This window comes from Agelaius tricolor, unplaced genomic scaffold (assembly GCF_023055355.1).
Source record: "Agelaius tricolor isolate 1412-34295 unplaced genomic scaffold, bAgeTri1.0.p SCAF_3, whole genome shotgun sequence".
Taxonomy (NCBI): Eukaryota; Metazoa; Chordata; class Aves; order Passeriformes; family Icteridae; genus Agelaius; species Agelaius tricolor.
The window spans coordinates 3,624,701-3,647,614 of record NW_027269263.1 but is presented as its reverse complement, the minus strand read 5'-3'; the positions used below and the strand labels follow the sequence as shown (position 1 = coordinate 3,647,614).

At 40.7% G+C, this 22,914-nt stretch overlaps 1 protein-coding gene across 7 annotated transcripts in view; it reads left to right on the top strand.

The window, feature by feature from the left end:
• The window catches only part of CACNA1C (calcium voltage-gated channel subunit alpha1 C), a 416,406-nt gene that overhangs the window by 203,622 nt on the left and 189,870 nt on the right, over positions 1-22,914 (top strand). For all 7 annotated transcript variants that reach the window (XM_071422178.1, XM_071422182.1, XM_071422181.1 and 4 more), the window contains exon 4: positions 17,299-17,438. In XM_071422178.1, coding sequence (XP_071278279.1) covers positions 17,299-17,438 — 140 coding nt within the window. The remainder of the gene's footprint in view (positions 1-17,298; positions 17,439-22,914) is intronic.

Genomic DNA, 22,914 nt, shown 5'->3' with positions numbered 1-22,914 from the left:
TCCTGTATGACTCATATGTCATGGCAGTTAATCAGCTATAATTGAGTAAAGCAGGAAAAAAGGATAAAACCAAAAAAGAGGGGGCTTGGTTGATTTTTGTTTTCTTCTTTTTTAAATATTACAGGAATTCTTTTCTATTAATAAAAGAAAGGAGTTTTGTTTTTTTTGTTGCCTCCATTTAAAGATCTGGGAATGCTCTGTGTGTTCCTTGCAGGCAGATTGGGGTATACAGAGGGATTAAGCAACTCTCCACAGGAATGCAGGCATGCTGAGCAGAGATACAGATTTTAAATGAGGCAAAGCCACTGAAGAGCTCAGGGTAAAAGTAAAAAAAGCCTCAACAGTCAAAAAGTGCAGAACATGGGAATTTCTCTAATCGAGGTAGACCTTATTTATCTAGCAGAAATTAGTCAAAACAAAGAGTGACACTTCTAATTCATGAGGGGGAAACTGTTGGGATGTTAATATCACATCATATTAAATTGTTCAGAAAGGAAGGTTTCCTAAGGAAACTTGGGATTTTGGGTTGCAGAGCAATCCAGATGATGCAGTGCATTTTCAGGTCTTGCTCAGAGGTTGGAAAACTCAGAGGCTAGATATAAGAGAGAAATTTATCCCTTAAAATATATTGATGCTCACAGGCCTGCATACATGGCAGCATTTCTCTTTTTTCTCCTAAATGGCTTGAGTTTCAAAGAGTGAAAATCAGAAATTAATAGTACCTGTTATTCTTGTGTTCTTTTTTACCTAAACACCAGCATACTCTGAAACAGTTAAAAATAACTGCTAAAGCTGCAGTACTTCTCTCCGAAATTACTATCTGATAAAATGCAGACCCATAAAAATTATTTTAGAGGGCTGTAAAGCTCCTCTTGGGAGAACACAGAGTAGGAGTCCTGGAGAAGGGAAGGGTATTGTGGGCACAGTTGGGGCTGGAATAACATCACAGCCCTACTTCTGGGGCTCCACCAATCTTTCTGATTATCAGAGCCATGATCTCCCTCCTTGGGTAGGGTTTCCTTGCTCACACTGCAATGCTCTAGAGCAGCACCGCCTTGTCCAAAGTGGACCAGCAGGGATTTCTTAAGGAGTGCTGTGAGTTTGCAGGAGGCAAGAATGCTTACTGTCTATAGAAAGTCAATATTCTCTCTTTTTACTTATGACCTGTTCAGAATTTGATCTGGAATCTCCTGTTTTCATCAGTCTACCCACAGCATGAATTCTCTTGATTGCCTTAAAGGAAGGAGTGCTGTTGCAGTGAGGTGTTCTGTGCCTGTTTTACAAGAGACACCTAGAGATGTACCCCTTGTTGTGCACTCACTAGGTGCACCATCTTTTTAGATAATTGGTTTTTATTCTGTGTTTCAAAGAGCAGAGGCCTTCTGCATTACTCTGTTGTAGTCTGGAGAATTCATCCTGTCAGGTGCTGTTTTACTCAAACTGAATCACAATTTTGTGAGAGAAGTTTTGCTTCTGCAGAGAAAAGAAAAGATGGCAACAGGTAGGAGGAGCAGCAGGTTGGTGCACAGGGTGTAACTCAACTTTATTGGGACCCTGTCAACTGGTCCAAATTAGGGTTAACAGAGAACAGGGAAATTGTGTTGTGCAGATAAGTATTGTAAGTCCCTCTCTGGTGGGTGCAGCCTGGTCCCTACTGTGCAAGGCAGCCTCTGCACCCCAGTCTGCAATCAACTCTGGGTTTGACAGCTAAAACTGAGCTTTTAGCAAGTGAAAGTTCCTACTAGCTGCAATGCAAAGAATTCATCATGCTCTGATATACCATATCTTCCTGTAAAATGTTGCAACAAAAAGCTGCTGAACTGTTTTTGGTAATTTCTTGTACAGATAATATCCTGCTGAGAGAGAATTTTGGTGCCTCTGGTCCCCATTTGCACTGCTGTTGCATTTGTGAGGTTCTGGTGTCATTTTGATGTTACAGTGCAAATGTCACCAAATAATAGGTGTGTTCCTAGGGCACTATGTGTTATTTTGCAAAACTGAGCAAAAAAGCATCCTTTGGGATAAAGAAGTTTCCTCCCAGACATTGGCTGCTATGTACAAACATTGCCTGCAATGTATCTGTGGTGTGGAATAGCGAACACCCCAGGATTCCACCATCCCTCTCCTGATTTTCTCATGAGGTGGTAATCAGGTAGTTCCAATTTCCAAATTTGTCTCTCAGTTTTGATCAGCTTTTGGTTTGGATATGGAGACCCAGATGTCCGTGCTTTCAGCTGAACCTCTGGAAATCCCTGTATCCAAAAAGAAAAGTGGAGTGCAGAACAAAGCAACCAAAGAGACAAAAGGTTAGAGAGATGGCAGAAGCATGAGGCAGGAGGTGGAGTCTAAGCAACAAAAGAGGGGCAGAGACAGCAGCATCTCAGTTTTCATCCACCAGGAATTAATCAGATTTCTAAACATTTAGACAGGGTCTTTTCATGCTTGTCAGAGGTTTGTCTTCTGTAAATTGCTATTAGCTTGTTAGCTGGTTGAATCAGTCAAGTCACTGTGCCAAGCTCCTATCCCTAGAGGCATCATCACTCCAATTAGTCAACAAACCACTTGGTGTCTCTGGAAATAAAAAGGACTAAAATCAGACTGTCATTGTCCTAAAATGGGTACTTATGAATTGGAAGACCTCAAACCTTCAAATACCTTCATCCTATGTATTTCTCAATTTTCCCAATTGTGAAATAGAGACAGTTTCTCTTTTGCCCATGGGGTATGATTTATATTTTAATTCATTCATTACTGTCTGTGGAGTCTTATTGCAACCTTTGGATGAGGGAGACTGTATTTATTCAAGCTGGTAGTATTGCTGCTTTGAAGACTTCTCTGATCTATGGAAATCAGTAGGTTCAGTGTCCTAAGCCAAATTCTGACTCTTTCTTTGCTGCTTGTAACAAGGAAACTCCAGTATTGCTCCAGAGACATAAGGAGTTCAGCAACCCACTAATCCCCACATTTCTCTAAGTCTAGGATTAATTACAAATATGCTCAGCAAATCTCATAGATTTCTGCTGCAGAGGCTCTGTGGACCTAAGGCAAAAGAGATCAAAAGAAGACTAAATATTCACAAGGTCGTGTTCCTGAATGCCCTTCAGAATCAGATCCATTGAGGAAGAGAAACTCCTGTTATAAATATCACCAGCCTGGATGAGAATCAGTCAGAATCATGGTGCTTGAGAGTCCTTCCAGGGAGGGGAAAATCCTTCCTCTTAACTTGGGCTCTGCAGAGTAATCTTTGAAAACCCTGAAACTGCTACACAGGAACAGAAAATCTTACTCCATCCCAGCACAATTGCAGTGACATTTCCAAACTGATCAGCCCTGGGGAGAAGCCTGAATTCTGTTTCCCCCAAGAGGGATACTGGGCTCCTTTTTCAAATGATGACACATGGAAGCATTCCTTGAAATCCCAAATGACTAATAGATTTCTTGCCTCGATCTGTCTTAGCTGCATGGGTGTCAAAAACATTTTGAAAAGTTTTTCACTCATGAATAGAGGACTGTCCCCTGAAGTCTTTCTGTCCAAGCCCAACAGACAGCTGCCTCCCTGATGACACAAACCTGGCTGGACTTTGAGGCCATGGACATCTATTAGAGCCTCAGAAATACAAAAATTGGGGCTAGAAGATACCCTGGTAGGCCATTTAGTCATCCTATCCCACAGGACAATTTAGCCTCTAGGGATTTAAAGTCTGTAACTTCCCAGCCAGTGCTCTGTCACAGCCCTCTCACCAATACTGGCATCCCAAGGAAAAGTTTCCTTGTGTCCATCCTGAACCTTCTTTATGCCAGTCTAAAGCCTTTCCTTCCTGTGGTATCCAAAGTGAAAGTGGGCAAATGAATTATTCACCTCTCTGCAGCAGTCTAGAGCCTTGTCTTGATTCACCTTCTCTGTAGTGAACGGTCTCACCACAGCTTTTCCTCTCAGGTAGTTTTTGTACACTTCAGGAGATCCCCGTTGATCTCTCTTGGATCACCCCCAGTCCACCCATGCATCCTTTCATTCAGAGAATTTCAGCCAAGCTTTCACCCCTGCTGTGTGGAGCAGAAGGAATTTTTCGTGCATCTTGCATCTCGTACATTTGTTTACACATCCTAGTGTGGTGTTTGCTTTTTTTGTTTTGCAACAGCATGACATTGAGTCACATTCAGTATGTGATTGACTTTATAACCCCTGCAGCCTTCTCTGAAGATCTAAAACCCTTACATGATGAGACAAACTTATCCTTTCAGGCAACTCCAGAAGACTTGTGGGATAATTCAGCCCTATTAGTTTCATATCTGGCAAGCTGTCCAAGAGATTTCACTGTCAGTTCCCATTTCTGTGCAACAGCCCAGCTAACTATAATATAGTGCAGTGAATCTAACAGCACTGGTTCTTGGTAATTGAACTTTTCATGAAGGGAATGATTGCAGAAGGGAAGCTAATTAAAATTAAAGAATTTCCCTTAATTATTTTATTTTATGGCGTTTGCCATAGGCCGCTGGTTTCATAGTCCTCATTGCTTATTGGTTTTTTTAAATCTCCTTGTGAAAACAAATTGGGTTTGAAATAAAGCAGGGTGAGACAGCATAGGAGAGTGAAACAGAGGACAGGCAAGTGACAGAGTTGTTTGGAATATAAGCTGTGGAAAGTAGCTTTGGAGTCATGCTCAGGGACTTAAGATAAGTCCTTGTTGCATGCTATCCTATCAATGTTTTTCTACATCTTCCTGAATTCTGATGGATTTCATAAGGAAGAAATTTTTAGGAAACAAAGTATTTTGGAAAATTTCAGTTTAAACCAAATGACTAAAATGAGAAGCCTTCAGCAGAACACAAAAGCCTTTGTGAAAATTGAATCATCAGCTCCTTTTCCATTCATAGAATATTCTATGAATGAATTTTAGGTTGCTGTGTTTGTTCTTGCAGTCTGTCAAAGGATAAGGATAAACTGTGGACTGAGCAATGCTTATTACCTGCAAAACTGGTTCCCCTTCCATCTGTGTGTTACTAACAGTACCAAAGACAGAACAGAATGAAAAAGCAATATCAACATTATTTTTTCCATGTCTGTGTTTGTTCTTTTAACACCTTTTTCGCTGTTTCATAAATAATAGCAGCTTATTCAATTTAATTATAGTTTTAATTAGTTCCCCCAGTGAACTCAAACATTAGCACAGCACTGCCTTAGCACAACTTGTAGACAACTAAAAGAAAATGCTAAAATCCCCCAAGTCTATGCAATTTGATTTTGTTTTAGTATAGAATATTTTTGCTGTTACTAGGCCAAAGTTTACTGGCCTCAGTTCTTGGTTGTACAGACCTTCTACAAGTTGATGGAATTTACATCCATATTAATTCAAAATCCTAATTTAAAATCTTTTTCAAAATCAGGCCTTTGTTTCATGAGAAATTTGATCGTGCTTGTCAAATTTATATTTCTATTTTTAGATTTTTTTTTTCCTCTTCTGGGAGCTGGGTCTTGGCCAGCAGCAAGGCAAGTTATGTGTTTAGTGTGTTGCAGGTCAGTCAGAACAACTAGTCAGGATGAAAAACTTGGAAGAGGTCCATTACAGCAGCATATAACATTAATAGCATTAAAAATAATTTTCAGACAGATCAATATGAATCCTGTTTGCTCTGAGCCTGAGGGTGATTGAAGAGAAAAGGAGCCTTGGGAATAGAGAGAGTGAAAACACAGAGCGTAACATCTTATTTTCATCAAGTGAACACGAAATCTCTGAAATTCAAGTCCATTTGGCAGGATGCTTGCCAGCCCTGAGCAGGGCTCTGACGTAGAGGAAATCTGGCTGAGTTCTCAGAGCTGTTTTCACCAGGATGGTTCCCCCTGAGTGATGGGTGCCATAAGAATTTGACTTAAATGATAAAAGGGAGTTCTGGTTGTGGGTGGGATTAAGATCTCCTTTTTTATTTCTTTTTCAGACAGGTCAGCTGAAATCTAATTTTCCCTTTAGACAGAGGTCCCACAGCCTGCAATGTTTGCAGGAGACAAAGCTGCCTCTGCAGCCAGGGAACATAGGAGGAATATACCTTTTTGCAAACCAGCCAGAAGCTAATCAAGCTGAGTTAAATTAAAGGACAGTATAGGAAATTAGTAAGATTCTTGACCTCTCATTGTCCAGACTCTAGTATTTCTCTTGGTTTTTATTTTAAGTTTATCTGCACAAGAATAACTATTGTCTTAAGGGTTTATTATAGTAAAAGAAAATACAGGTACATGGGATGCCTCTCTTCTGGCATGATCATTAGTGCTCACCACATTTATTTACAGAGTTTTCAATTGCAAAAAATGGCATGGGTGCAATCTCCATTCCTTATTAGTGTCTCAACTTGATTAGAAATCCTTCTTCCTTATTTTTAATTAATTAAATGCATGAGTATGTATTAACCCATTTCGTAGCTGTTTCTCTTTTTTTTCCATTTTTGTTCCTGCTGGTTTGCCAGTGAGGCTGGTGGAAATCTAGGTATTGTCTGAAAAATTCCAGTATTTCGAAACGTGGTTTTGATGAATATTAGAAGGCCAAGTTGGAAGTATTTTAAATGCAATATTCCCCTTGTCTGTAAAGGGACATTCTCAGAGAGTTTCAGAAAGTGCAGAAATAGCAGAGACTCATGTTTAGACATTTTTATTGAACAAAAATGTTTTAACATTCCCAGATCAGTGTGTTTGGCTTGTTTGAAGCAAATCCAAATATTTTATTATGACACAACCTCGTGTTACTCTGCAGCACCCCAGCAGTGCCATGAGCTCTGTGGGGCTGGTGGAGGGTCCTGGGGGTAACCCAGCCTGCCTGGGGAGGAGCTGCTGGCACCCAGTAAGAGTTTTAATTTCTCTTTATCCCTACAATACACACCTAGGAGGATGAGGCACACACTTGTCTTACAAGAAATGAAAATTCCTGCCCTGGTTTGACTGGGGGAGGCAAGGCAAGAATCTGAATTCCACTTTCCAGCTTCTTGTCCCTGAGTTTGTTTCAACATCAGTAGCAGCTGCAGTGAGGGTCAGCAGAGGGGCTCTTGGGAGTCAACCAAGGGACTGAAGAACTGGCAAATTTCTTTCAGGTTTTTTTTTTTGTTTGCCTAAATTAGCAAAACCTGCTAAAAACTAGAGGACTTCTTTCACTTCTCCTTGCCCAGAAAGTCTTGCTACTCTGTAGAGCTGCAGTCCTGTGAGCTTTATCTGTTTAAAATGAAATCAATTTCTATTCTCTGGGTACTGCACAGGTCACAGTCATGTTTTTAATTACCAATTAGCCTTCCATTAAGGAAATAAAATGAGTTTTATGTGCTGGTAGTCAGAGGTCCTTATATCTGCCTCATTTCATGTGTCCTGTCTGCTCAAGCAGCAAGAAACCGAAGAGAGACTTACCCAGGGGTAGTAAACAAAACATGAAAACCTTTGTCCCAGGAAAGGAAGGATGGAGCCTGAGATGAAAAAGCTGCAAGGACTTTTCATTTTTTCATCCCCTTCAGTTGTGTTTTTCTTGTCTGCCTTAAGCACTGTGAACAGAATGTTAAATATTCCCTGAAGTTACTCATGGAAAGGAAAGTCACACACGTGCACACATTCTCTCTCTGTCCCTTTCTCTCTTCATTTCATGCATGCACATTGTGTGTTTGCATGAATGCCTACAGAGAAACCCCAACCCTAGAAGACTGAGCTGTGGGCCCAATTTATTTGCTGAGAAATTTCAAGAGAGAGTGGTTATAAATAGTCATAAATTCGATTTATTTATAAAGCATTCCCTGTCAGGCATGACTGCACAAACAATTATAAAAGAATTGTAGTAGATTAAAAACATAAATTAGAGCATCCCAAAATGTGCAAGAGTGATGGGAGGAAAATGCATTTGACAGAGATGTTTCAAAAGTGGGATTTGGTGAGGTGTTCTGCATGGGCAGTCAGAAAAGTCAAAACCCAGAGGTGCAGGGCCAGATTTCTGCAGGGCCTCACTTGCGCCTCTGGCTCTTAGCTCAGTGGTGGAGAGTGATCCAGAGAGGGTCTAAATATTGCTGGGTGTGTCCATGGCTCATTGAGGAGCCCAAGTGTGCTGAGATCTCTTCCCAGGAGAGCTGCCCAAATCCTCCTTCCTTTGGCTGCTGCTCCCTTTTGGAAATGTTCTCTTGGGGAAGGGCAACACCAACCCTTCTGTCAGCTCAGCACATGGGGGTGCAAGCTTGGGTTCCCCTTGCAAGGCAGTCCAGGGACAGTTTATAATGTTTTAGTGTTACCTGAGAAGTTGTAAAGAAAAAGAAATGGGCAGTTCAGCCTACAGACAATTAGTAGCAAAATTCTCCCTGATTAAGACTATTTTAGCCTAACCTAGCATGCACTAGAATTATTCAAAACTTTGTAGAACCAAAGAATTTTTAAAAAGTAAAAAAAAATCAAAACCAAAAAATCAAACAAGTAAAAAATCCCCCCACAAAAACAAAACAAAACAACCCTACGAAAACAAAACAAAAACAACAACAAAAAAGAAAGAAACCACCAAAACCAAAAACCAAAAAAAACACGACAAAAAAAAACACCACAGAAAATCCAACTTTCTGAGAGAAATGATTCTTCATTAAGTTAAGGGTATGGATTATAACTCTTCCACACCTCTTATATCCATGAAGGGATTGTAAAAATCCTTGGCACATAGAAAGTCTCATTGCAGGTATATTTTCAAAGGAACTCACTGTCCCCATGTTGAGCTCTGTCGGGAATTCAGTCCTTCATTTTGGAGCCCAATTTTTGGTCATCTTTTTGGAAAGATGACTGAATACAACCATGAATTTTTTCCACTGTGCCTGTTGATGTGGCAAGTCAAAGGGCAGACCAGCCATAGTTGCCATAAAGTGGATTGCAAGCAGTTAAATCATCAGCTCCTGAAATCATGTAAATGATTAGAAATTAATAAATCTCATAGGGGCAAGGTGACTTCTTTTTAGCAGTCAGATGGTCGGGTTTCACCTTAGTTAAGCTTTGTGCCTACCACTAAGAATTTTAGGGACTCATTGAAAAGGGATGTGCTGGAAGCACTGATTGTGTCATGATGGTCAGATTAAAGTGATATTGTGATAAGAGCTCCAGAGCTGCCCCTTTAGCACTGGGCTCATGGGTGGTGCAAAACACTAAAATCCTTAGAGCTGTTGTTGCTGAGGTCACGTAGGCTGTTTCCAAAAGCAAGTGTGCTGGTGTATCCTTGCTTAGATGATGCACTCTGGAGAAGGCCTTTTAGAAACTGTCCTGATGAATCACTATTTAATTAGATAGTTCTCTAGAATCCCTCCTTAAGTAGAGATAAATACACACACACACAGAGTTGTCTGGCAACAAAACACTCAATATTTAACACTAGCATGTTTTTTTAAGATTAATAATGATTTTAAAAATTAATTAAGCAGAACACTGAAATGCTTTGTGGCTGCTGGACTTGTGTATTTCTCTTGTGTACGTGATTGAGTGCAGCCACCTGAGCATGGTGGGTAGCCAATTTCTCACTTATCTGAGTCATTTTTGAAGCTGGATGAGACACTTATGCCTTGTTATGATCTATTAGATACAGCTGTTGTACTGGGACTGCTCTGATTTAAATGGATGTTTCTGGTACTCTGGTCTGGACCAGTGGCTGGTAGATGGAAAAATGATGGGGGTATTTCTAATGGCTGTGTTAAGCATGGGAGAAGACACTGGGCTGCCTCATTGCCTCAAAAATGCATAAAGGAAACCAGTAAAAGCTTCTTCTAGGGGTGAATTTAGCTCCTAGGCATGGTAAAAACACCTTGCCACCTTTTAATTTCTATGCAGAGATCCTAAATGAGGCTCTCTCAGTCATAAACTTTATGCTGCCTTTCCTGATTTTGCTTCCTCCTAGAAGGGTAATCTCTTATTGCTCTGAGCAAAATATAAAGTGACAGCTCATTTCAGTTTAATCAGAGTAGTGGACAAAAAAAAAATTAGGATACAAGCTTCTTTGCCTCTTCAGAGCTGTTCAGTTTGGAATATTAATTCAAGGCCTGTTTGTATGGCTTCAATTCTTGGTCATGGCAAAGAAAATCTGAACCCATAAGGAACATATTATCTGGATTTGACTCGTATATAGACAGGATTCTATTGTTCTATTTCATTAAAAAAAAAAAAACAACAACCTAATCTTGAGCAACAATGCCCAAGAGATTTCTATTATTGCTAGACAAAGACAGTAAAGAAATATCTTATAAGTGTTAGGCATTGTCTAACTGGCACCAGAGTTCAAGATTTAGGTTGAAATGGAAGTATAATCCTTTATGTCTATCCAGAAAGGTGCTTACTTCACCATCTCTGTTATGAAGAATGAGGTATCCCACTGGAAAATATTGATGTAAAATGGAAAGGAAATATCAAGGTTGTTAGATTATTCTGAGGACTAGAGGCACGTTTAGAGTTATAAAACATGCATTTAGAGTCTCAGAAAAAATATAGGTTGAATAGGGATTTTTGTAGGTTGTCTAGTTCAAATTCTATCTTCAAGCAGGACTGTCTTCAAAATTAACCAAGCTGTTCAGAACCTTCTCTAGTATAAAGGTTTTAAAACAATATTCCTGTTTTATTGCTACCCAAATGTTATTGGCATGTCACCCCTTTCTGAAATTTACGACTCCCAATAATTACATTATTATTACTTGAGGCTTGTTTTCCTACACTCTGTTAGTGAAAAATGTACATGAAAGGATGATAAATCAGAACAGCAGTGGCATTCATCATCTGTGTTCTGGTTTGAGTGAGCATGAGCACGTGGCTGACTGGAAGGGAAAGTGTGTTTGCACTAGGTAAGATTGGTTTGCACCTTTAAGATGGGTTCTGAGAGTGAAGGGGAAGAAAAGAAGTGGGCAAAAGTCCACAAAAAGGACTTTCTGAATTTGCCATCCCTTCAGAACAGTGAGAGGTTTTATTGTTTAATGTTCATTTTTTATGCCTGTGCATACTTTGCTTGTTAAATAAACAGGTTTTTTCCACTTTTCTCCAAGGAAAAACTTCTTTTTCCCAAACAAGTTAGGGGAGGAGCTGCTTGGATCTTCTTTCTAGAGGGATCCTTTTGGAAGTTTCGTCCTAAACCAGGACAACCCCCTTCTACCTTGGCTCTGCATTACAGTTGTACTCTGACACACAGTATAGTTCCACTAACCTGTAAATAAATTCAATTTGATGTTTGCCAAAGTGCTATAAGGAAAACAAGGCCCTTAGAAACTAAGTTGTGCAAGAGTTCTGCATGAAGTATTCATTGATTTGCCAAGGAACTCCTGAATATAGGGCATGTGTATGAGGCCTGTAATAATTTAAAACTATTTATGTTCTCTCTTCTATTCATTTCAGGGGAAGTTCTTTAAATACATCGTGGGCATGTTGTGAATTATCATAAAGTACTGAAGGCTGGCTTGCACTATATTCCTGTTTTATAATTGCTTCTTTCAGATTAGTGAGAATTCTGTCTTTCATTTATTCTTGTGTGGGCCACCTTTAAGGCAGATGTGAGTGAATCTCCCACTTACCAGGGGTTAATTAAAAGTTGGTATTTCTGCAGTGCTTGGTATGAATTTCACTCTGCTCGTTTGAAAGCATGACACAGTTTTTGGCTGGAGGGGAGAGAAAGCAGTGCTGATCATATTTTGAAATCAAACCTTTCAGAAGCCCTCCTGACTTCTATTTGCCATAATGGTGGGTTAATCTTTAGTTCAGTAGTAGTCACCCACTTTCTTCTTTGGGCTTGTTTTGTCAGGTAAAATCAGATAGTGTTCTTCTGCTCTAATTTTGGGGGAATTTCCTTTTGGGGAACGTGTAGAACGAATGCTGTGTTTTAGGACCAGAAATAGCAGCAAATGGAGTTATGTTCAGCAGTATGACATCTTATCATCCCTTTCTCTCTTTTAAATGGATATGACCACTTGTTTCTGCAGTGACAGTAGTTTTAAGGAGATAGTGGAAAAAAATAAAATCCAAACATGTTCATGTGCTTGTATATTTTCATGCATACTTAGCTGAAAATGTCTTCTGAGTAACTAAGTATACTCAGAAGTAACTCACTGTCAGAAACCTGTCTTAAAAACTTCTTTATTGAACTGATCCTCTGAGTGCACGCATGTGGCTCTTCCTCATCAAAGGGCACACTTATTCATGTTAGCAGTAGTCTCCAGGTTAGCACATGGACACAGTGAGGATGTCCATATCCCAGATGTGATGGTACCCCGTAATCCAAGGTTACCTGTAATCCAAACCTGTAATCCATTTTTTCATGGACTCTCTGGGCTGTCTTTCCCAGCACTGCAGCTCAATCTCCTTCCTGACCACCAGAAAAGATTGTTTTCCCTACTAGGGGAAGGTCTGAGTGCTTCCACTCTGATTCATATCTTTCAGAGCCTATTTCCATAAGCATTGCCAAAACATCCTATATGACGGAGGCCTTTAAAATACTGCTGTTTTCCTTGGATGTCTGGTATTTGCATTACTGAAGAGATGTATTCTCTTATGTTTTAGGAAGCTTTAGGGAATAATAATGCAGGCTTAGATGTAGCTGAGGTCAAACAGGCAGCCCCATAAAGGTTCTAACTGCACAGTGCCTGTGACTCATTACTTCAAACATATAAACTGTAGTTTTTGAAACATGGTTTGTAGCAAGCTGGTCAGAGTGCAAGGAGAGAGAGAGAGCAAAGTCTGAGAAAACATTTGGTGACTGAATTTTAGATTGTAAGCTCTTTCGACTGGCATGTATGAAATGCAGGAACCTGATTGTGATTTAATCTTTCTTGCAATGAAAATGTTATAACCAAGCAGTGCTGCTGGATGGATGGATAGAGTTTAGAGAGCTGGGATCAAGATATAGTGAATCATTCTGATGACCATTTCTCAGAAATAGCACTGATCTACTCACTTTGACAGGAGAAAAGCCTTATGACACCCTAGAGTCATTTCCTTGGATTTCCTGTTTTCAGGTTCCTTTTATGAACCCAAGATGACATTAGCTACAGTTTAAAAATTATAAACAAAACCAAACCTATGACTGCTTTGGAAGACACATGGGATTAGAGGGGTTTCATACATAATACAGTAATCCTCTTTGGGTAATATATCTTACAGCCTTTACAGTAAGCTAATATTTGTTTCTTTGTTATGAGTAAGATGATGTGCAGGTTGCTTCTTGGCAGTGTTATTGCTGGCTGATGTATCAGCTAGGGTAGCTGATACTCATGTCCTAGATCTACAAAAAAGCCCCAAAACAAAGTCAAGCAGGGGTACAGCCAGTCCCAGAACATGTGTGCTCCAGGGACTGTTCTACTTTCTAAAACTTTTATCCTTTCTCTTCTTCCAGTCATATTTTGTTGACTTTTTTTTTTCTATGGTTTTCAAAACATTTATGTCCCTATTGTCCAAGGAGGAAGCTCCTGTTTTGTAATTCCGCAGCCTGCAGTATGCTTCATGTGCCTCAGCCACAGGACCATAGCTCCCATTTCTAAGAGACAAATAAAACAATACTGTTCCTTCTTTCTTGCAGCTCCAAAGTTCCCTCTCTCTTGATGCTGTGGTTTGGATTAGTGTTCTAAGGGGCAATGATGTTGCTATCTCCTTTCAGTCCCACAAATGTAGCGCTCAGCTCCCTCCCTCCCTGTCAGCAGGGAACTCTCTCAGAGAGAAATACCAATATTTTTCTAGCTTGGCTTCTTCTAAAATTGTACCAAAATAGCTTCTCAGAGGAGTTGGGATGATGGATACTTTGCAGTGCTCTGTCCCTTGGGACATTGAAACACTGGACTGTGGTCTACCTCATCTGTGAGAGCAAAGCTTCAAATGAGCAATCAAAAGTGCAGATGCCCATTTAGCAGAGACAAATTCATTGTTTTGTGGCTGCTGAGGGTGAGAGACACTCCTGTCACTTCTAACCTGAGGGAGTGGCTGAGTCAGATCTCTGCCCTCTCTGGGCAAGGTGGCATCAGAAGTGGGGCTGCAGTCCACATTCTGGGGAGCTCAGTTGTGTTATGTCATTACTGAGTTATGCTCTGTTCATAAAGGCTCTTTAATTTTATAGTATAGGAAGAAAAAGGGACACAAATTATTTAGTAGGCTTTTCATATTCGTCTTGAGTCTGAGCAGGAGTGGCTTTCTGAAATGGTCTTGGAGCAGCTGCACTGTTTAATCTCAGCAGTATTTTTCCTTCAGTTTTACACCCTGAAATCATTAATTTAAGTGCAGAGGATCATAAAACCTATCCTCAGCTCAACATTCTGTATCTTATGTTAATTTCAGAACCTTTTATAGAATTTTATTTTTTATGGATCTTTCCACCTTAGCTGAAGAACTGTAAGGAATTTATTCAAACAGCATGTAGTTGCATATATGTATATATCAATGTATAGGTGTATATGCATGCATTTGTGTGCATTACTTTGGTGTATTATTACTCCCATAACATGGTTCAACAAGCAGCATTTATTACAATAACAAAAAGTGTCTGTGTTCCCATAGGCATCTTTAGAGACAGAAAAGGTATGAGGCTCCTAAACCCAGCCAAATAGAACAAGTTAGTGGTTGATATATTGTCTGCTCTGTACAGCACTAAATATTTTTAAAATAGTAGTTAATTAAAAAAAAAAAAAAATTGTTCCAGAATTTTCCCAAGTGTTTTCTTTCATGGACTCCTTTTGCTGGCACTAGCACAGGTATTTCAGTGAAATTCATGGAGTGGAAAGGCTGTGCTGGCCTGCAGAGTGCTGTGGCTGTGCAGCACAAAGCCAGACAGAGCTGGCAGCAGCGTTTGTCCCTGGGGGCCAGTGACAATGTCTGCTGTTAAATTGCTGGGCACAGGATCAGCCTCAGGCCTTCCACTTCACCTGTTCTGCCCACCTGCTTCTCATGGCCCTGGAGCTGCTGAATGAGTGGGTGGGCCTCCTCCACATCCCCTTGTGCCATCTCAGCTGTGGCTACTAAAAGAGGTTTTAGGGCCTGCAACACTTTGTCATGAGCCTGGGTGTGTTTATGGAGGGAGATAAACTGAGTCTGCAGGGCAGCCTCAAAGGCAGGATGAGGAGTAGTTTGGCCCTTTTTGTGAGAAGGGGACAAAGAGCTTGCCCACAACTGTGCAAAGGCCCTGGCTGAAACAGGGAGCAAGAAAGGCTAATTATTGATTGGGTTGTCAAAAGAGAAATCTTCACTTCCTTCCTCAAAGGTTTTCATTTGACACTGGTGAGGCCATGTCCATCTCAGGCACAGCACTCCCTACTCGTATCCTCAGTTCAGGGCAGGTTTTTCCCCCTCAGAGCCCATTTTCATCTTTCTTTGATCTCTACACAGGCTTTACCTTCTCTGTCTCATGGAGAATTGCTCCATGAGACAGAGCTTCCATGAGCTGTCTGTGTGGGGCTGGGCCTTGGGCCATTTTGGTAGAGCCACATGGCAGCACAAAGGTGCAGGGCAGTTGGGAAGACCACATGGAATTCCCATCATGGGGTCATTTTGCATTTCTTTTCGTTTTTGTTTGAGAGATTCCACAATAGCTGGTCCTGATTTACCAATGTGTACCTGGAGATGGATCATTGTTTGCCTGTGATTTGTGTATCAGTACTGGGACAGCTCTCAGCTGTGGTGGAAGGAGAAGGAGCACTATGTCAGTCCTTTCATGGAGCCATCATGGGGCTCTTTCCTGTGCTCAAGTCCCTGGTTGGACTCCTGGTTGCAAGGACTTACTATTTGTAGAGCTGGGAACACAGTATTGTGTGCTGTTGTTTCCTTTTCTGAGTTCAAGGGAAGGGAAATCCTTGGTGTGCTGCTGTGTCTCCATCTGGGACAACGACAGACAAATCCTCTGCTGTGGGTGTGTTCAAAAGCTTTACTACTGGATCAGATAACTGCAGAATGACACTTTTTCTTTTTTTAGGCATTCCTTGTACTAAGCACTGGGGGATACTGCAGGCATTGGGAAAGCATTGTCCGAGGCAAACCAGCAATATTTTAAAGCACAAAAATGTGCCTGCTACTGTCAGATGGAGTTTCTCAGCCTTTTAAAATATCACATTAATGTAAACATGCAGATGAACTTGCAATAGGTTTTTTTTTCTGGATCTGCAGGCTTCTTGTGAGCTGTTAATTACCCAGAGCTGAATTGAAGATATTCAAATGGGCAGCTGTCAAATGATGGAACTAATTTTTTTGTAATCCTGCTCATTCTCTATTGCTGTAAAATATGAAAATGTCATACATGCATTCAGCTGGACAGAGGAACAGGGCAGTTGCAATTTGGAGCAGAAAAAAAACAGTAACCTGTCTGACTATTGTGCTGGGTATCCTTTAAGATATGTCAGGAATGCCTGGGATGTTTCAATTTGTATTTATCTCAGATTTTATTTCTTCAGTGTGAACTTCTAATGACTTTGTAGTTTAACCTTGTAGGGACTTGGTCTCCTTCTGCTCTCATTTAGTTTTCATGTACTTATCTCCCACTCAGCTTGCCACGCAGCACTTGTGTAGTGATTACCTAATGCTGCAGTTTCCCTCCTACTTAGGAGGAGAATCCGTACCATTTCTGCAATACTGCTATCCTTATTCCTCACTGGGGCTGAAAGCCCTGAGGATGAGAGATGGGGAGCCTGTGTACTGACTCCAAAAGCCTGCTTTTTTGTCCCAAATCAGGCTCTACTGTAACTGGAAGTGCCTTTGTTTGGATATGCTTAATTGCAGCCTGCATTTTGCAGGGATATGTACAATTCTGACAGAATGACTAAAAGCCTCTAGCGTTAGTCAGCCTGATCTGTGAATCACTTATCACCAATATTCAGCCTACTTATTCCCCAGCAGCAGAAAAGGGAATCCCAAAGAAGGCTCAGTTTGACATACACATCAGTCTCAGGTGGGCTCATTTAATTCTCCCCATCTCTCTCCACAGTATTGCATGCAGCAACATTTCCTCTCCAGAGGCTGAAAAGGGCTGGATGCAGCTCATTATTGATGGCTGACAATATTTGCCCTGGGAACTTCCTGCTGACCCTCTCCCTTCCTGCTTTGCACAAGCCAGTTCAGGGGTCAGTCCCTGCCAAGAAAAGGGCAGCAAATTTCAGAATGGAACTAAAATTTACTGCCCCTTGTATTGTCAGAGGGCTGCAGGCCATGCAAGGCTGGGGAGCAAAGCCCTCTGGCCAGCAAGCTGAGTGGGAGGTGTACCCTGGTGGCAGCCAGTGAGCTGGACACTGCAGGGGTGGACTAGGACAGAAGAAAACATCCTGATTTGTGATTTGCCACACTAACCAGTGTCTCTCTTGTTCTCTTGTCTTCCCCAGGAACGAGTGGAATATCTCTTTCTCATAATTTTTACAGTGGAAGCATTTTTAAAAGTAATAGCATACGGACTTCTCTTTCACCCCAACGCTTACCTCCGCAATGGCTGGAATTTACTAGATTTTATAATTGTGGTAGTAGGGTGAGTACCAAGTTTGTTTTTCAAGGCACTGTCCACATGGGGATACTGGCAACCTTTGGGACCATGAGAGTGGGTCAATGCTTTGTTACACATGGGTGATGTTAGAACTTGCTGTCCATCCTGTTCCTCTGGCAAACACCCTTTTAATGGTTTGCAAGACAGGGAAATTAAACTGCTCTTTGGGAGCCAGAATTAAGAAGAGAAAGCAGTCCAAAGCTGTTAGATAAAGTCAATTGCCTGAATGTGCTTAACTGCAAAAAAATGCATTTGTTTTTAAATCTGTATGAATTTTTAAAAATAATATCTAGGTAATCCATTAATTAAGATTAGGAGTTTGGTGACAGATAAATTCTGCCATAATGTGAACTTTTGCTGATGTTTCTCATTCTGGAAGATGGGAGAAAAATTTAAATCACACATTTTCCTACTTGCAAACAAAAATTAGTTCCTCAGTTCAATTGCACTGCTCAGCTGGTGATTTCAACACTTTTAATTTTGACCTCTTTAATCTTTTAACCTTTTTAAAGACTAATTTTACTATTGTAGATCAAATTGCCACTTTGAGCTGCAACATTTCTAATTCTCATTTCTCTCCATGTTTTTCAAATTTGGCATTTAATTTATTTGAATAAAAGCAAAATAATGCATCTTCTGCTTTTTCTGCCTAAGGGTTAGAGATAAGCAAGGGGTTGGAATTGTGGTTGTTGAAGGGAAGAGGTGAAGGATAAACTACCTCTGAATAGAAAGGGAACAAGTATTTCTTTGCCTGAATAATTTGTCCCATCCTCCCACCACTCCATTGTTAGAGAGTTTCATCGCCCACAAATACCTGTAGTCTTTTCACCTCTTTCCCAAGGAAACCCTGCATCAGCTCCTAGGGAAAACATCAAAAGGGACACTCCTAGTCATCAAAACCCCCTCACAATTTCTGCCCCACACCAATCCGCCTTCCTGACCATTTTTGTGCTGGCTCCAAAATATTTAATCAGCAAAGTGCTGTGTGCTTCCCAATACCTCCCACTTCCCCTCACCATGGATAAGAGTGGGTGGAAGGAGAATTCCCAGTGAGGGGGAGGGAGAAGAGGCTGAAGCCTATTCTTAGTCTCAAGACCTCTCTGCTCCACACGAGCATACCTTCTCCTTACAGCAATGCCCATTGTGCTTCTCCTTTTTTCCTACCCACAGACAGAGGATCCCTTAGCATGTCAGTACCTGAAAACTGGAAAATCCCCACCCCATCCCCTGGTAATGATGTCCAATTCCATCTTTGGTTCTGCCTTTAAGTGCCCTCAGATATCTCACCTGTTTGGAAATTGCTGCCTAAGTTGAAGAAAGATTGAAGAACAAAACTCCTGTGAATGTGATTATTCCCTTTTCATTTTTATGAGAAAGAGGCATTTTAAAGAGAGGACACATTATCTCCTCTTTTTCCATTGGATGTGAGACAGCAGGACTCCAGAAATCACAGAGCAGCATTATATCTAGTTTAAGTACAGTCCTTTTCAATTTTCCTACGAGGGCAGTTAATCAGCAAGATGATATTCAGGCTGAAATTAATTCCCTTGCCAATGACACAAGCTGCAGCTCTCAGCTCCTCTGTCTGCTTTTGCCTCCAGCAGCTCTTAGTCAGGAGATGGGGAAGAAAAAATGTAACTGGGGAAGGATTACATGAGTATAATAAACATGGCCAAGACCCCAAGGTCTCTGTTAAATAGCAACAATCTCAAGTGACAGATTCCACTTCAAGGCCAGATGGGTTCCTTTGATGTTTATCTGTTTAAACTCACTGGTACAGTACCACAGCCTGGGCTGGTGTGCTGCTTTTCCCTCTCCACAGCCCCTCTGCAAAATCTACTTGGTGATACCATCTGTTCCTCTCCTGCCCTGTCTTCTTTTCCTAGGGGCTGTCTGAAATCCCTCAGTGACATTATGTTTAAACTTCAGTGTATTTGAATATTTTGCCAGGAAGGAAGCCCCATGGAAAAGGTTTAAAATAAATTTGGAAAACAGAGAGGAAAGAGGAAGAAAGCAAGTGCTAATAACATTTCTTTCTGGTGCCTTTTTCTACATATTGATGGAGCTATTGGAGAAAGCTGAGTAATTTGAACACTGGGGCAGAAAGCAGAGAGATTTATTTGGTGTATGGGGCAAAGGATGGTGTGACTGTGATAATTGCCATTTGTGTTTGCTCTGCCTTACTAATCATCGCTAATTTTCAAAGATGCTACAAAGCATTGGCTAGGTGGGAAGCACTTCTTCAAGTACTGTTGCAAGTTAAAGGAGAAAAAAAAAGACATTTTAGATCTTTCAAATCCACCTAGACTCAGTTCACCACATATAACTTCAACAGATAATAGCACATCTGGCTTCCTTCACCTTGACATGAACTAGTCAGTAGAGTAAGAGGAAAATGGACATGTGAAGGAACAGGTATAAATTTTAGAGGGGAGTCACAGTTGCTATGAAAAATGTTTATAACAATGTGCCTGTATACTTCCCCCTGCCTTCTGAAGATAGATCCCCTGGTATCCAAAGGGATTTTAAAGTCAGGGATTCTAACAGGCCGTAGGAATATGCAACAGCAGCAGAGGGAAGCCCTGAATACAGCTGCTCTGTTTTCCGGTGAAAGGATGCATTTTAAACTGTAAGCTTGTAGCAGCTTATCATTCTTGAAGTGTGAGAGACCTGTTTATTCATCAGCCATGTCTTGTAGAGTTTGAATCTGACTTCTCTTTAAATAGCCTCTGACCTTGCTATAGCAGCACTTTAAATACTGCTTTGAAGAATGTCTGTGTGAGGGTATCAATCAGAGGCTCTACCAACATTATTAATAAATAGTAGAAACCAGACTCCTAAGCCACTCAATGAGGCACAACCCACAAGCACTAATGGTTAGGAAAATTGTCTCCCTCTTCCTTCATTTTTGCTGTTCCTCTTTACGAAAACACTAAAACTTTCAAATATCACAGTGATGTCCCTTAATATTATGAAATTTCTCTTGAGAGAAGACCAGCTTGAAAATATTGTGAGGGAAGAATAAATGTCTTTCCTGGCAGTGCTGTGGTTTGTCTGCCAAGCACAGTCATTCTCCAAGGGCCTGTAACTACTGCCAGAGAAAAAGGTGGTGTAATTTGAAAGGCAGTGTTATAGTCTTACTTGGGAAGGGAAGCAGTGAAGATATTTGGACAAGATCTGAAGTCAGAGCAGACTGGAAAATGTGGTCCCAGTTTCTGTCTTACTGAAGACCTGTGGGGAGTTTCTAGAGGGAAGATCCAAACATTTTCACACTCACAAATCACAGGTGAACTGTAAAACACTGTGAAAAAAACCTTTGTGCTTTACTCTTTTTTTTTTTTTAATACCTAAGAGGATTTTTTTTCAGCTATGTTTTTCTGCTGCTTTTTGGCCTTAGAAATACCAAGGCCTCTGTTTTCTACCTATATTTTGGAGGACCATGACAAGTTTTTTTTTATGCTATAAAAATCACAGTGTACTCCCCACAGAGGAAGAGATGAAGAGCAGGTTACAGCCTTATCATGCTGCTGTTGGGGTCATCTAGCAAAGTGAAAACCCTTTTGATATATCAAATGTCAAAAGGGAAATAGAAAAATACAAGAAAAAAAAACCCAGGGAAGCTAGCTTCTTACTTCACAGGGAAATGTAAAAAACCCCAAACAAAGCGTGGAGCATGTCCATACATGCATGTGATAAAAATTTGGTTTTCTGCTCTTGTAGTTCATGTCAGTCAGATGAATTTAGTTAAGGTGTAGTCATGTCACAAATGAAATCCAGAAATTAAGGTGATGTTAATTGTGCTTCATCAGTGGAAAGTATGATATCCAAATGAAAATGGGGCATGAATTTACACTGGCAGAAAGTAATTAGGTGAAAGTAAATAAGGTTGATGTCTGGTTTTTGGAGGAGAGGAAGTTTAATGGTGAGGTTTCCAGTGGCCACAAGAGATTAGCCCTCTTGCCTTTTTTGTACCACCCAAACTCGTATTTCTCCATCAGCACAGTGTTCTCTCACCCCATGTTTAGAGCATGCTAACTCATCTACTGATAAAGAACTGTACCTTGCTCCACCATACCTACTGAAAACTTTCCCAAAATATTTTCATCAAATAGCAGAATTTCCTATATAAGGCCTCTGGCCTCATCTTTTGTATCAGTAGTTTAACATCCATCTGGCTGTTTAGTCTCAGAAAACAATTAGCTGATAAACCAAAGAGCATTAGGTACCTGTACATCAATGGATGTCTGCCCATGCCTGATTGAGGGAGGTGCTGAGGACAAAGAAGAAAAATTTACAGGATATTCTATAAACTTGAAGAGTGGCGTAGAGATTCAGTAGGCCATGCTGAGCACAGGCTAGACCCTAATACAGAAGGCAGAGTGAAATAAATGGGAGAAATAAGAAGTTGTAATGCATTAGGAAAAAGCAAGATTAGTACAGGGGAAATATAAAGCATGGAATAAATGCATTAAAGCAGGATTAGCAGGAATAATTCAATTCAAGTTTAAATGTAGGTTTTAAAATTAGGAGCAGCAGAAATTACTGCAAATAATTGCTGAAGTGCAAAAGCAGATGACGGTGGGTACCTCAAAAGAGTACATTTAGCATGCCAGTGCTGGAGCACAAAAATAAGGCCAGCTGGCCTGCAGTGGAGCTGCACTAGCCTGGGAAGGCAGGCTCCAGCTCCAGAGGAGTGAGCTGTCCTACTGGTTGTGTTTCTGCTCCTCCTGAACTAATATAGGACATTTCTTGGGCAGCAGAATTCTAGAGAAGTCTGGTTTGCTCACTGTACAAGTGGCAGCAGAAAGAGCCTTGGTGCCCAGTGCCAAGAAGCTGCTCTTTGGGAAAACATGGGGCCAGTGAAAATGGGGATCAGGAAAATGGACCCCCAGTTTTGCACAATTGCTGATTCATAGTTCCTTGAGATTCCCAGTCTTGGAGCTGAAAAACAGTATTAGAATCCTTTTTGCAGTAAATTCTTTTTCCTTTAGAGGATCCCAGGAGACTGGATCTGTTGTATAGGTACGTCACTCATCATCTATTATGGGAATTCTATGGACTAGAAAGATAGAAATGTTTGAATGTGAAACAGAGCACATTGCTAGAGCTTAATCAGTCGCTTACTGAAAATACATTAGGCCAAATTTGACCTCCAGTGTTTCTATTATGAAGACCAGCAGATAATTGCAACTGTATAATTTGTGTACACAGCTTAAGAGATACATACATTCCAATAATTCACATTCTTTGCATCAACCCTTGTTTGTCTCTCTCTGTGATATCTGTAGTCAATGCAGTATTTTTCATAAGCTCTGCTTTTTTCTTCTCTGTATCCTGCTTCTGCAACACCTACAAGCTCAGCATCCAACCTCCTCACACACAGTTTTTCCCATGCTCCTTACCTAGTTGTTAAATCTTTCTGCAGTGCTTGAAGTTGATGCTTTGAATAGATCCAGTTAGG